At 65.6% G+C, this 12,805-nt stretch overlaps 1 protein-coding gene across 3 annotated transcripts in view; it reads right to left on the bottom strand.

The window, feature by feature from the left end:
* Positions 1–12,805, bottom strand: part of ITGA5 (integrin subunit alpha 5) — a 19,706-nt gene extending 6,901 nt beyond the window's left edge. For 2 of the 3 annotated variants that reach the window (XM_077869736.1, XM_077869738.1), the window contains exons 1-17: positions 12,567–12,805; positions 6,677–6,807; positions 5,089–5,201; positions 4,870–4,990; positions 4,620–4,681; positions 4,487–4,532; positions 4,149–4,274; positions 3,900–3,944; positions 3,747–3,790; positions 2,490–2,546; positions 2,285–2,337; positions 1,773–1,981; positions 1,304–1,495; positions 1,032–1,077; positions 755–856; positions 514–569; positions 250–404 (exon numbers count right to left, since the gene is read on the bottom strand). In XM_077869736.1, the coding sequence (XP_077725862.1) occupies positions 250–404; positions 514–569; positions 755–856; positions 1,032–1,077; positions 1,304–1,495; positions 1,773–1,981; positions 2,285–2,337; positions 2,490–2,546; positions 3,747–3,790; positions 3,900–3,944; positions 4,149–4,274; positions 4,487–4,532; positions 4,620–4,681; positions 4,870–4,990; positions 5,089–5,201; positions 6,677–6,807; positions 12,567–12,790 (1,782 nt within the window). In that variant the 5' untranslated portion in view covers positions 12,791–12,805. Of the gene's footprint in view, positions 1–249; positions 405–513; positions 570–754; positions 857–1,031; positions 1,078–1,303; positions 1,496–1,772; positions 1,982–2,284; positions 2,338–2,489; positions 2,547–3,746; positions 3,791–3,899; positions 3,945–4,148; positions 4,275–4,486; positions 4,533–4,619; positions 4,682–4,869; positions 4,991–5,088; positions 5,202–6,676; positions 6,808–9,928; positions 10,063–12,566 lie in introns of those variants that run through there. The other variant, XM_077869737.1, reaches the window with a different exon arrangement.

Below are 12,805 nucleotides of genomic sequence, written 5' to 3'. Positions count from 1 at the left end.
GACGCTGGGCACTTGGCTCTGCCCCTGAGCCTCTCCCACCTCTTTGTCCCCCCGGCGCCCTCAGGAAGCCAGGTGTCCAGATCTGCCCATTCTCTTGGCTTCTGAGCCTGGTTCCCAGGTCCTCGGGCAGAAGGGCCCCCCTCTTCAGCCCCCCGAGTCCCAAGCCTCTCACTGGAGTCTCCTGATCTCCTTTTTTTTCCCCAAGAGGGGCCCCGGCTCTGCAGACAGCCTCCCCGGGCCGCTCCGTACCCTGAGGTAGACCTTCATCTCTCTGCAGTCCTCCCGAGCCCCGTTCTGGATGAGGAGGGTCTGGGTCAGGGTCGCCTGTCTGGAGGCCAGGAACAGCGCCCGCCGAACGCCCCCCTTCTGCTTCTGCCAGTCCAGCTGGAGCTCCACCGTGAAGCCTGCGGCCGGAACACGTGGTCGGAGAACCTGCCCTTGCTCACGTGTTCAGGGAGAAGGGGGCTGCCCGAGGGCCCGGCCCCCCGTCCCCTACCCCGGCGACTCCCTCACCGATGGAATCAGGAACGTGCTTCCCGGAAGCGTTGAGGCAGAAGCTGAGGTTGATGCTGGAGGCAGACCGAGGGGAAAGGTGGTGTCTGCCGTGAACAGGCCCGTCCCCCACCTGCCTCCCAAACACCCCGACGGGGACGCCCGCGCTCGTCCCCTCCCAGCCCTGGCTTCTCCGCCCACTCCCAGGCACGCACGGAGCCATTTCAGACTCATTCTCTGCATCTCCCGGGCCCCAGCTCACCAGGCCACGGGGTTCCCCTCCAAGCTGCAGCTGCGCTCCTCGGGGTTGAACATGGCGGGGAAGATGGTGAGGGAGGCGCTGGTAGAGACGATGGGGCGACCCCTGCCAACAGTGGATACGGCGTCAGTAGAACTAGGACTGGTCTCTGGGATCTGGGCGCAGGAAGCCGACGCCCCAGCCCCAGGGGGCCGGTGTCCTTTGGGCCCTTTCCCAGCCCCAGCCCTACTGAGAGATGCCCCGTTCCCACTGTCCCCAGGCCGCCCCCCGGAATCCATACCTGTACACCACAGCCTTGTCCACACCGAAGGAGCCCACAATCAGATCTGCAAGGAGGCAAGACACTACCCCTTACGGCAAGGCCCGCATCCCGATCCTTCCTTCCTAACCCTCTTCTGGAGTCTTGCTCGAGGGCGGCCCACGTGCGGGGCAGCGCTGGGGGTGGCACCGTTCTCGAGCTGTCCCCAGGGGCTCAGGACGGTGCACCGGAGGGCGGGGGTCCTGCCTGCGACTTGCAGAGTTCTCAGGTGCAGGGTCTCCGCCACCACTCACCCGGGTATCCGTTGCCGTCCAGGTCTCGGCCTCCTCGAAGCGCAGAGCCGAAGAAGTGTGGCGTGTGGCCGGCCGCCCACAGGGGCAGCAGAACCTGGGACGGCTGAGAGCCCGGCCCCCCGGGGCCCCCGGGGAAGATGAGCACCACTCCCTGCTGGGTCTCTCCGCCAAAGGGCGCTCCGACGGCGATGTCTGCAAGACAAGACACACCACACACCCGTCAGGAGGCCGGGAATGCAGGGGTCTGGTCTCCGCCACCAGATCCCGGGGCCCAGGATCCTCTTCCTCCCCGTCTGTCGTTCCCAGTTTTCCAATCTCTTCAAGTCCCAAGACCGAGACACGGGGATGAAGGTTACACCCCTCCTTGCGGGGGCCACTGGGGTCTGGGTCTCTTAGCCACCGTCTCCCCAGGTTCCTTCTGCCGCAGGCTCCAGACCCCTGGTCGGCTCCTTGGGCCCGTGGCACTCACCGTTGTAGCCGTCCTGGTCCAGGTCCCCCAGGGGCGTCAAGGAGCTGCCAAATCGGCCAAATTCATCTTGGCCAGTGAGGGTCAGGGTGGGTGTGGGCTCCATGCCAGCTGGGTGCTGCAGGTAGATGTAGACCCTGCCCACCTCCTGAGGCCGCCCATCAGCCGTCCGCTCCATGAGCAGAGGTGCCCCCACCAGCAAGTCGTCCAGCCTGCGGGTAGGAGGAAAACCCAGGCATCCGGGTACCCTGCCTTGCCACCTCCCCTCCCCAGTCCCCCTGCCGGGAAATCCTGGGCGTCCCGCGTCCCACGCTCCCTCCCGCTCGGGTGAGAAGCCTTGAGGTCTTTGGCTCTCCGCGCCCTCCTTGCTCCTGAGCAAGGTGAAGGCAGGCACCGGAGGAGAATCCAGACACAAAGCCTGGAGGAGAACCCTCCTCGCGTGTTTCTGCCCCACTCCCACTTTTCAGCCGCGGATCTGGGAAGGGCGTCGCGGGGGCCCCTCTCCTGCTGCTCACCCGTCCCCGTTGGTGTCTGTGGCAGCCACCGCGTAGCCAAAGTAGGAGGCCATCTGAGGGGGTGGGGGTAGACAGAGGAGCAGCACTGGGTCAGGACTAGGGGCTCAATCGACGGATCAGCAGGGACGGGGGGGGGCAGGCCGGAGGCTGGGCCGGGCCCATGGGCTGGCCGCAGGCCTGCTGGGTGGTGTGGGGGCGTCCTCACCTGTTCTCCTGAGAAGTTGTAGAGGGACCGGATGTCTGAGCCATTGAGGATGGTGACCTGGGGAGGATGAGACGCACCCATTGGTCCTGGACCCCCAGGCCGTCCCACGGGTGGAGGGCACATGGGCATGTGGGCACGGGACCCCCGGGGGGCACCTGCTAGGCCTCGGCCACTGGTCTCCCGACTCCCTCCTGACTTTGCTTTCACGTCCCCACTTCTAGGCCACGGAGCTCCCACTGGTTTTCTCCGAATCACTGACCAACCCCTGACGATTTTCTATGTCCACGTCCACCCCCCAGGACGTGAGGTCAGCGGGGGCGGCACTTGGGTCTGTCCCTTGCTGTGCCCGGAGTCTGACGACGGGCTCGTGCGCGGCGGGCAGGGATAGTCACTTCAGACAGGCCCACGGCCCCGAGCGCGTCCGCCAGGGACACCCCGGCCTGGAAACCCCGGCGCCGGGGCCCAGATTCCCAACGTCTTGGCGGCTCCTCCGGGGCCCCGGGGAATCCGGCCCAACCTCTTTGTTCTCCCTCGACCTTTCCACATTCTCCTCATCCTCAATCAGCCCCTTTCTTCTCCTTTTCTTCTGCGATTTTCACGCTCCCGTCACGGAGGCCCCCTCGCCTCCTCTGCAGGGATCCCTCAGAGAACCTTCTCTGACGCGCCTGCCCTAAAAGCAGCTACCCCTCCCTTACGCCGCCCTACCCTCTGGCCACTCCGCGGGGCGACGGCTTCCGAGGAGGCCAGGCCCGATCTGCACCCCGTGGGTGACCCGTGAGCCCGTCGCTGGGTGGGATCCCTGAGCGGCAGGTCCCTGGCCCCTGTGCCCCAGGCCGCGCCCCATCAGAGGCCCCTGGGAGACTCCCTGCCCGCCCCTCACCTGCCTCCGTGAACGCTGCGGCGGGAGCGAGCCCCACGCCACCCCCATCGGTGCCCTCCCGACACTCGTCGCGGCCTAATAACCGCCAGGTGCCCCGGAGTCCACCGGGCGCTCGGCCGTGACCTCGCCTCATCCTTGCAGGAGCCTCGAGAGCTCACAACCATTATTAGCCCATTACACGGAGGGGAAGTGGGCTCAGAGAGGCTCGGCCGGCTGCAGGGCTCATGGGACGAAGCAGGCCAGGGGTCAGGACACTGATCTATCCCCAGTGCGCCCCCCGGAGCCCTCACCCTCTCCCCCTGCCGTGCGGGGCTCTTGGAGCTGAGCCAGGGGAGGGGAGGGGAGGGGAGGGCAGGGCAGGTCAAGCTGAGGCTTACGTAACCGTAGGTGAGGTTCCCCTTGGGCACGCCAGCGACAAAGTCTGCAGAGAGAAGAGAAAGCTGTGGGCTGGCTGGGGGCGGGGGGTGACGACAACTCGGCTCCTGCAGCCCACGCATCCCGTCCCCTCGCCCCGCCCGGCGCACACTCACCCTCCGTGTCGTCACCGCTGAACTCGCCCACCGCCACAGAGTACCCTGGGGGACAGGGTGGTGGACGTGAGTGTCCCCGTGGGGCCCCTGTGCCGCGCCCCCCCCCCCCCACCCGCCGGCTCCGTCCCCCGCCCGGCCTCCAAGGCAGCCTGCACACGACTGCGGCCCAGGGCCCGGGGCGCCGGAGCGGGAGGGGCGAGGCCGGGGGTCCTGAGGGGCTCCCCCCGAGGTGCCCCCCGGCTCGCTCACCCAGGTAGCTGTCGTCGTAGATGGAGCTGGCCTGGCGGGTCTGCAGCTGCCCCTGAACCAGGTTGATCAGATACTCGGGGTAATAGGACTCTGCGATCTGCTCCTGCGTGGCAGACAGGATCTGGCCTGGGGAAGGGGACGAGGAGTTGGACGCGGCGGGGAGGGGGCCCGGGGAGGGAAGCCGTGGGGGGCGGCGGGGACGGGTGAACCGGGTGAACGCGTCTCAGGAAAGGCAGAGGAGAATCGGGCCGGGGCAGACGAGGGAAGGGCGGGATGTCGGGCAGGGGGCGGGTGGCAGGCCGTGTGCCAGGGCCGCGCGAGCGCCTGGGAGGACTCACCTTGCCAGAAGTAGCTCCCTGGCCCACCCAGGACCACACGTCCGGTCTGTGGGGGAAGAAAAGGGTCCGCGTGTGGTGCTGGCGCCCCGTGACGCCGCCGCCCGCCGCCCCATGTCCCCGACCGCCCCCTCACCTTGGTGAACTCTGCGCTGAAGCCCCCTTGGCAGTAGCCCTGTCCCGCGGCCCAGCTGAAGTCTGTGGGGGGAGAGGGTGACGACGAGGAGCCCAGCACAGATGGGCCTCGCGTGGGGGGACGAGGGGCGACGGGAACCCGAGAGGGGGCCGCCCCGGACCAGGGTGCCCCGGACCAGGCAGCGGTCAGGAAGGCCAACTGGGGGGGGTGATGGAGGGGAGGCGGGCGTCGGTGCCCCCTCCTGCCCTACCTGAGCGGCAAGGTGCGTACTCCAGAATTCGGGTGAAATTGTCCGTGGAGAGGTAGCAGGTGCCCACGGGATCGCTCAGCGGCTCCTTCTCCGTGCGCCAGCTATACAGGGGCGCACAGGCCTGGCGGGGCCCGGTGGGGGGGCGCTCCAGGTCAGCCCGGGCTTCTCGCCTCCACAGCCCCACCGCGTTCAACCCCTGCCCACGCCCCGGGCCCTCACCAGGATGGAGGAGCCGTGGGCTCGAACCGTCGCTCCGAACCACTGCAAGGACTTGTACTCCACAGGCTCCTCCCCGTCCGGGCTGGACACCGACGACTCCAGGACCCGGGAGCCTTCAACGGGAGAAGGGGTCGCGCTGGGCCGTGGCTGGCAGAGCGCTCGGGCGCCCAGGCGCTTGCAAGCCCTGAGCCCCGGGACTCACTGGGGGGACTGGGGAAGGGTCTTCAGCGTCTGCTTTGTGGAGCCTGACTCAGTCCTCCCCTAGACACATGTGTGTGCACACACACACCTGCACACAGGCACCTGCACACACACACCTGCACGCACACACCTGCACACACGTGCACCTGCACACACACACCTGCACCTGCACACACACCTGCACACACGCGCACCTGCACACAGGCACCTGTACACACACGTGCACGCACACATGCAAGCGCTGGGAACCTGGGCTTCTGGGGCTGCCTTCCCCGGTGCTCCAGCCTCATGGCCCAGGCCGGGTGCTTGCAGGTAGGTGGAGGCAGGACGGGGTGGGAAGGCCATCTCAGGTCAGGGTGGTCCCGGCTGCACTTCTCTGTACCTGGGCCTGTGCCTCTACGGCACCTTGCTCCATCCCCTTTCTAGGCCTTTCTCACATCCGGGGCTGTCTCTCCAGGCCCTATCTCTGCCCTCCATGGGGTGGTTTTTTCCTTTCCTTTGATTTAATCTGTTTGCTAAAAAAAGTCAGTTTCACGCTCTCCCTGCCCACACCATTGTCTCTCTCTCTCTCTCTCTCTATTTTTTTAATCTCTCCTCTTTTTGGGCAGCCCAGGTGGCTCAGTAGTTGAGCATCTGCCTTCAGCTCAGGGCGTGATCCTGGGGTCCCGGGATCGAGTCCCACGTCGGGCTCCTGGCATGGAGCCTGCTTCTCCCTCTGCCTGTGTCTCTGCCTCTCTCTCTCTCTCTGTGTCTCTCGTAAATAAATAAATAAAACCTTAGAAAAACACCTCTCCTCTTTTTGTCTCCTCACTCGGTCTTGGTCGTCATCTCTGGAGCCGGACCGTTCGCGTCCCTGCTCCCCCCCCCGTACACTGGCTGCAGGACCCCGGGCGAGTCACTTAACCTCTGCTTCCTCACCTATGAAACGGGCCCACACCTCGCCCGGGGCAGGACCAAGCCGTGGAGGTGTGCAAGCCTCACAGCAGTGAGCCAGCGCCCGGAAGTGCTGGCCGGCGCTCCTGTCCTTCTGTCCGCCTCCCTGGGCCTCCCTGGGCCTCCGTCCCATGCAGGCCCGCGTGTGCGGGGACCGAGCTCCCGGCACCGTCGCTTAGCGCTCGGCGGGACCAACTGCAAAGCCTGTGTGACTCTCCCTGCCTTTGTCTGTGTTGCTGCCCGGCCTCCCAGAGCTGTGGGTGATTCAGGGGAAATGAGAGCCACATGTTTCTGAATCACGCCGCCCTCCTGGGCTGGGCCGGGCCGCGCTGAGGAGCCTGCACCAGGCGGAGCTGCAGCCCGAGTGGGACACGCGGCCCCGCAGGGCGGGCTCCAGCCTCGCCGGCCACCCGGGCGTCCCCTCCGGGCGTCCCCTCCTGCCCACGGGGGTTACCTTTACTGTCAAATTCAATGGGCGTGCAGTGGCCCCGGCCGGCGCCCCAGGGGCAGAGGTAGACGGCACCCCCCTGCAGCACTCCGGGCTGGCTGGTGTTAGCCTTGGGCGCGCCCACCAGCACGCTGACCCTGCGGAGGGAAAGGACGAAAGGACGCAGTGACTCCCAGCTCCCCTCCGGCTCCCCCGCTGCTGGGCCCGGGGCTGGCCGGGGGTGGGGTGGATGCCCCCTGGTTGTATTTATATCTCAGGAGATGCCACAGATGCCAGAGGCCCAGGCTGGAGTCAGGCGGTCCCCATGTGCCGCTGTCACTAACACAAGCACCCACCCCTTCCCTGTTCGCGAGAGAAGGGGAACCAGAGTCCGCTCTGGGAAGGGAACAGGGGCCAGAGAGCCTGGGCCCCGGCCTCCCCATCTCCCCGTGGTCTGCAGGACGGGACACGCAGCCCCCGAGCTGCGGGGTCCGCTCACGTAGCCTCTGCCCTCCCGTCCCAAGCCAAAGCCCTTCTCCGGGCCAGGACCCAGGCGTCCGACTGCCCGGCTTGGGGCGTGTAGCAGGAAAATGTGAGTCCTGGAAACCAGTGTGCAGAAGTGGCGAGAGGAGCGTGAGGGCGGCGAGGACACACTCCCCTGGGCCCGGGCCTGCCTGCCCTGGGCTCTCGGGGTGGACGTCCCCGTGTCGGCCAGGTTCCTGCTCGGCCCCTGAACCCCCGTCCTACACACCATCCCCAGGAGTCTGAAGCCAGATCTTGCTCTACGGGGGTCTCGGTTCTGAAACGGGGGCCTCGAGACCTTGAGGAGGAAGCTGCCTTTGCTGGGGCGCCTACGGCCTGGCTGGGCACGGGTAAGGTCCTGGGCAAGCTTCCCTGCCTTCGGCGCTGCCCCCGCCGCTGTCGACGCCCCTGTCGCCCCTGGGCAGCCCTGAGCCCTGTGGTCTGCTCCCGCACGGTGTCCCCCAGCACCGCACCTGGCAGCCTGGGCCGGGGCCCCTGACCGCGGGGCCTCCGCGCTCCTCCCGGCCTGCCTCTGGCACAGCTTCTCACTGTCCCTCTGGCCCAGGACTACTCGCTTTCTTTGTCTTGGCTTCCCCAGTCCTCTCTGTCTTGATGTCAGATCTTGGGCTTTTCCATCTCTACTGGCTTCTGGCCTCTCTCAGCTTTCCACAGGCCTCGTACCATGGCTTCCCTGGTATTCGGGAATGTTCCCGAGCCCTCCTTCCCGGAGAGAGCGCGAGTGCCTAATGGTGGAGGGCCCCGGAGCCAGGGGGCCAGGTGCGGCAGAGGGGGGGGCTTAGAGGAATAGGGGATGGGGATACGGGGCGGCGGAAGTGGGGGGCGAGGGGTGGGCAGGGGGGCCGGAGGCTGAGGAGGGAGGGGGCGAAGGCAGGGTCCGGAGGACAGGAGGGGCCAGAGAGGGAGAGTTCCTGGAGGGAAGGGGGTGGGGTGCGCCCCTGGTTACCCTGGGGACAGGAAATGTTTACTGCCTGTGGCTTCCTGTCTGTTTCCAACCTCTCACTTCTCCGTTTGTCTCCCACCCGCCGGCCCCACCCCTCTCACTCAGCCATCACACCAGGGGGGTGCTTGGAAGGCCCGGGCAGTGGGGCGGTGGGGCAGAGGCTCGCGTGCCAGGGCCAAGGCCGTGAGCGGCCAGGAGCCGGCCGTCAGGAGGCGCAGCCCCAGGGAAGGGCTTTGGGGTTGGCGCCAGCTCGGGGCGCCCTGGGGCGGCTCCCCTCCGCGCTCTCCAGGTGAGGAGGCCTCCCGGAGCTCCGAGAGTCCAGGTGCGGGAGGGCACAGGGCGGCAGCAAGGGACCCCGCTCCCACTCCCAGTTTTCCCAAACCCCCTGCTCTTGATGAGGACGCCAGCCTGAGCGCCCCCAGATGGCTTGAGGAAGCAGCCTGGGGTCCGCCAGGGGCAGAAGGTCAGAGAGGCTTTACAAAGCCTCTGAAGCCCCCAGGCTTGGGGCCGACACTGTGGCCGCGTGGCAGTTCAGGAGGCCTGGCCTGCGGGCAAGGGACACAGACCCAGACCCCCGCCCCGCACCCTGACGTATGCCTGTGGGTGCAGTGGCCCCTCCATCCCAATAAATAGCGCCCTGCCCCGTGGCCAGGCCAAGTGCCTGGGGTCAGAGTAGCCAGGCCGCGAGGCTTATCCTCGTCCCCCCACTCCCAGTCCTTGCTTCCTAAATCCTGCAGCAGTTGGGCCCTCTTGGGGCCACCAAGGTACCAATGGACCAGGGGACGGTCCCAGGCTATTTGCAATATTTCGGAAAGCCTAATGGAAATCATGCCTTTACCTGATAAGGTGGCTGGGCTAAATCAGAACCTCAAGTGCATTTGCTTTTGGCCAAAATTCAATCAACATGTGGGGGAAGCCGGTTATCACATACTGGTCAGAAGCTCTGATTGGCAGCGATGGCCGTCTTCTTGTTCTACCTTCCAGTTGGTAAAAACCAGGAAAAGGGAATTAACTATTCCTTACTAAGTGCAGTTTGGCAGATACACTCTTCTAACGTGTAGACTTCACGGAAAGAAATAATCGCCTCAATTCCTTTTGAGGCCTCGGATCCCCGAAGCTCTAGGGTTGGCTCCTGGAGCCACAGCCCGCCACTGCTCTGAGGCACCACAGGGAGCAGCCGCTGGTTTGCAGCCTGTCATGTAGATGCCCCAGGCCGGCCACATGGAGTCCGGGGAGGCTGGCTTGGTCCTGACCCACCTCCTCATCTTCTTTCAGAGCAAGCTCTTTTCCCCGTTGTATAGAGAATGCCCTGGTAGGATATCATTTGTTTTAAACAAAAATAAAGGAAATAAAGAAAAAAATTTAACTAAAAAAAAAAAAAATCTACAGACCTAGTTCCATGTTCTCATTTTACAGATGGGAAAACCAAGTCCCAGAGATGTTAAGCAACATGTCCAAGGTCACTCAGAATCCTTCCCGAAATAAGGACCGGAAGCTAAGAATCTTCCTTCCTCGGCCAACGTTTTGGTCTACGCTGTTGCCAACTTACCCCCTTGCCTCCCCTCTACTATCTCCCCAGCCAGGCTTCTGATTAACCAAGTTCCTGTTCAATACACGGTTACTGTTTGACTCTGTTGGCCTGGCAAGGTCGGGGGTGGGGGGAAGCGAGTGGCCCGGGACCCAGCTCCTGCAGGCCTTCCGGCAGCCCTGGCCAGGCCTGACGAGGACATCTAGACCCCCCCGGTGTATTCTCAAGAGATGTGCCCGGCGGGCTGGCGAGGAAGAGTTGCACCCACCTGTGGCAGTGCCCGTGCCCGTGCCCGAGGAGAATGAGGAGCTGGGCTAAGACGGGGCGCCCTTCCAGCTGGTGACCTGGGCCACAGCACCTCTCTCCAAGCTCTGGATTCTCCCCCATCAAATGATGGGTGCCCCTGAACAGTCCCTAAGCCAATTTCTACGATTCCTGAAGTTTCAGTATATATATAGACATATAACGGGACAGTACTGTTTCCTATGTCAAATGCGAGGATTTTTGTTAACAATCCAATGGAAAAGTTGATGCGACGGTGCTAAGGAATGTGAGGGACCATTATTACTATCGGCGCTATAAGCAAATACTAGAAGCAAGAAAGAAGTGGGGGGAAAGTTAGGCAAAGAACCAGGTGATACCCCGGGAGGAGACACCCAGAAGTTGAAAACAGCTAGCTGGTAAAAATCATGCCTCCCCCGTACTGATCACCCTCTGCCTGCGGACCAGGTGCCTTCTGGGGGTGCACTGTCTCCCTAAGTCCTCAGGCAGCCTCGTAGGCGAGGTGTCTGATTTTCTTGAAAACACCGTGAAAGCAGAGGGAAGGTAAGTCGCCCCAGGTCACACAACGAGGGAGCGGTGGGGCCAGGATGCACTCCCAGCACGGTGGGACTCGCAGCGTGACCCTTTCCTACCAGGTAACCCCTCTCGGGCCCTTCGATGCCCCTTCAGTGTCCCCGTGAGAGGTGTGGCAGGGCCAACGGGAGCCCTGAGGCCCGCCCTCTCCGGCAAAGGCCCAGGTCCCGGTCGGGAGCTGTATTTGTCCCCGGTGGGTAGGGAGGGGCTGAAGGCCCAGCTGCGGTCCCGGTCCAGGGGGAAGTGGATGGTTCCCGGTCCTACTCTAAGGGTGTACTTTGGGAGAAAATGAGAGGGGAGGGCTGCAGGCCGGACACCTGGGTTCTCTCGGGAGGGGAGATGAGCAGAAGGGGAGGGGTCGGGGTGAGAAGGCTGCTGCGGGGACTGTAGGACCGGGCCAGCGGCCAGACAGACACCTAGGGAACGGGAGTGTGTGAAAGTCCAGATGTTGTACAGGAGTCTTGTAAAGGGGAGATGACACTTTGGCGAGGTGGGGGTGGGCGTGGGGGTGGACCACGAGGAGGGTTAAGGGCCAGACCACTGGACTTGCCCCCACGTGGGGGAGGACCGCATCCCCTCCCTGCTTCCCTCTTCCCTGCTCCATTAGGGTTGTGGTAAGCAGTGTGAGGGGCCTGGGGGAGGCCAGGCCTGGCAGAGGCTCCAGGCCAGGGTGATGCAATGGGGTTTGGGCAGGAGGCCAGGGGGGTGGGGTGGGGGTTGGGTGGGGACCTTGAATAGCGCAGAACCAACAGCTGGGGCCTAACCATCTTTCTTTTTTGCCATCTCCAGACAAAGGAGAAATTTGCACACACGCACCCCCACTAAGTCAGTTAGAGTAACTAAAACTTCTCAGGAAATTTAAAGAAAGTGAGTAGAGAGCGGTTCCTGCACCAGGTACAAAACGGCTCGGTGTGACCGGGGTCCCGTGGAGGGCCGGGGCCCAGGGGTCGGGGTGGCGCTGGGGACCAAGGGGGGCGGTTTCCAGCCACTGGAGGCTCCGGGACCTGGCAGCGGAGCCGCCCACCGTCCCTCCTGCTCCCCGGGCCCCACGTTTAACAAACCCCCTTGTTCCAGGGCCGGCCGGGTCTGCGGGCTCCCGCTTCCCAGGCACCCGGGCCGGCACCGACCCCGTGCGGCGCCCCGGCCCCCAGGTCCCCCAGGTCCCCCAGGTCCCGAGCCCCGGCGCCCCCGCTTCCGACCCCGGCCCGGAGTCCGACAGCCGACAGGAAATCGGCATTTCTCTTCCTCCCGGAGCAGGACGAAGGGGGGCCGCCCCTCCACGCGCTCGCCCCTCCCGGCACGTCCCAGGCCCGCCCTTGGCCCAGCCGCCCGCGCCCCCGGACCCGGCTCAGGGCTCAGGGCTCAGGGCTCAGGGTCCCGAGCTGCCGGCCCCCGTCGGGATGGAGCCCTCCCCCTGCGGGTCCCGGGGCGCCGGAGCGGAGGGAGGGGGGAGGGGGGAGGGGAGCAGAGAGGAGAGGAGGGGAGCCCAGGGGAGCCCAGGGGAGCAGAGAGGAGAGGAGAGGAGGGGAGAGGAGGGGAGGGGAGAGGAGGGGAGAGAGGAGAGGAGGGGAGCCCAGGGGAGCCGAGGGGAGCAGAGAGGAGAGGAGGGAAGGGGAGGGGAGGGGAGGGGAGCAGAGGGGAGAGAGGAGAGGAGGGGAGCCCAGGGGAGTACAGGGGAGCAAAGTAGGGAGGAGAGGAGACGAGGGGAGAGGAGAGGAGTACAGGGGAGCAGAGAGGAGGAGAGAGGATGGGAGGGGAGCAGAGAGGAGAGAGGAGACGAGGGGAACCCGGGGGAGCGGAGGGGAGAGGAGAGGAGGGGAGGGAGCAGAGGGGAGTAAAGTAAAGAGGAGAGGAGGGGAGCGGAGAGGAGAGATGAGCGGAGGGGAGGGGAGCCGAGGGGAGTACAGGGGAGCGAAGTAGAGAGGAGGGGAGGGGAGCCGAGGGGAGGCCGGCCCCCGGAGCCCCGAGCCCCGGCCCCGCCCGCTGCACCGCTGCCCTCCGCTGCCCTCCGCTGCCCTCCGCTGCCCCCCGCGGCCCCGGCCCCAGCTCACCCGCGCGCCCCCGGCCGGTAGAAGTCCACGGCGAAGCCGAAGAAGGAGCGCGGCGGCCCCGAGAGCACGGCGGGGGCCTGGGCGTCCAGGTTGAAGCCCGCGGCCCGGGGCGGCGGCGGCAGCAGCAGGAGCAGCAGCAGCAGCGGCAGCGGCAGCGGCGGGGCCGGGCGCCCGCGGGGACCTCGCGCCCCGGCCGCGCCCTCGGGGAGCCCCGCGCCCCGCATCGCCCTGCGCGCTCC

Source organism: Canis aureus, chromosome 25 (assembly GCF_053574225.1).
Source record: "Canis aureus isolate CA01 chromosome 25, VMU_Caureus_v.1.0, whole genome shotgun sequence".
In the NCBI taxonomy this organism is placed as follows: Eukaryota; Metazoa; Chordata; class Mammalia; order Carnivora; family Canidae; genus Canis; species Canis aureus.
Note: the sequence above shows the minus strand (reverse complement) of the source record. Positions and strands in the feature narration are given on the sequence as shown.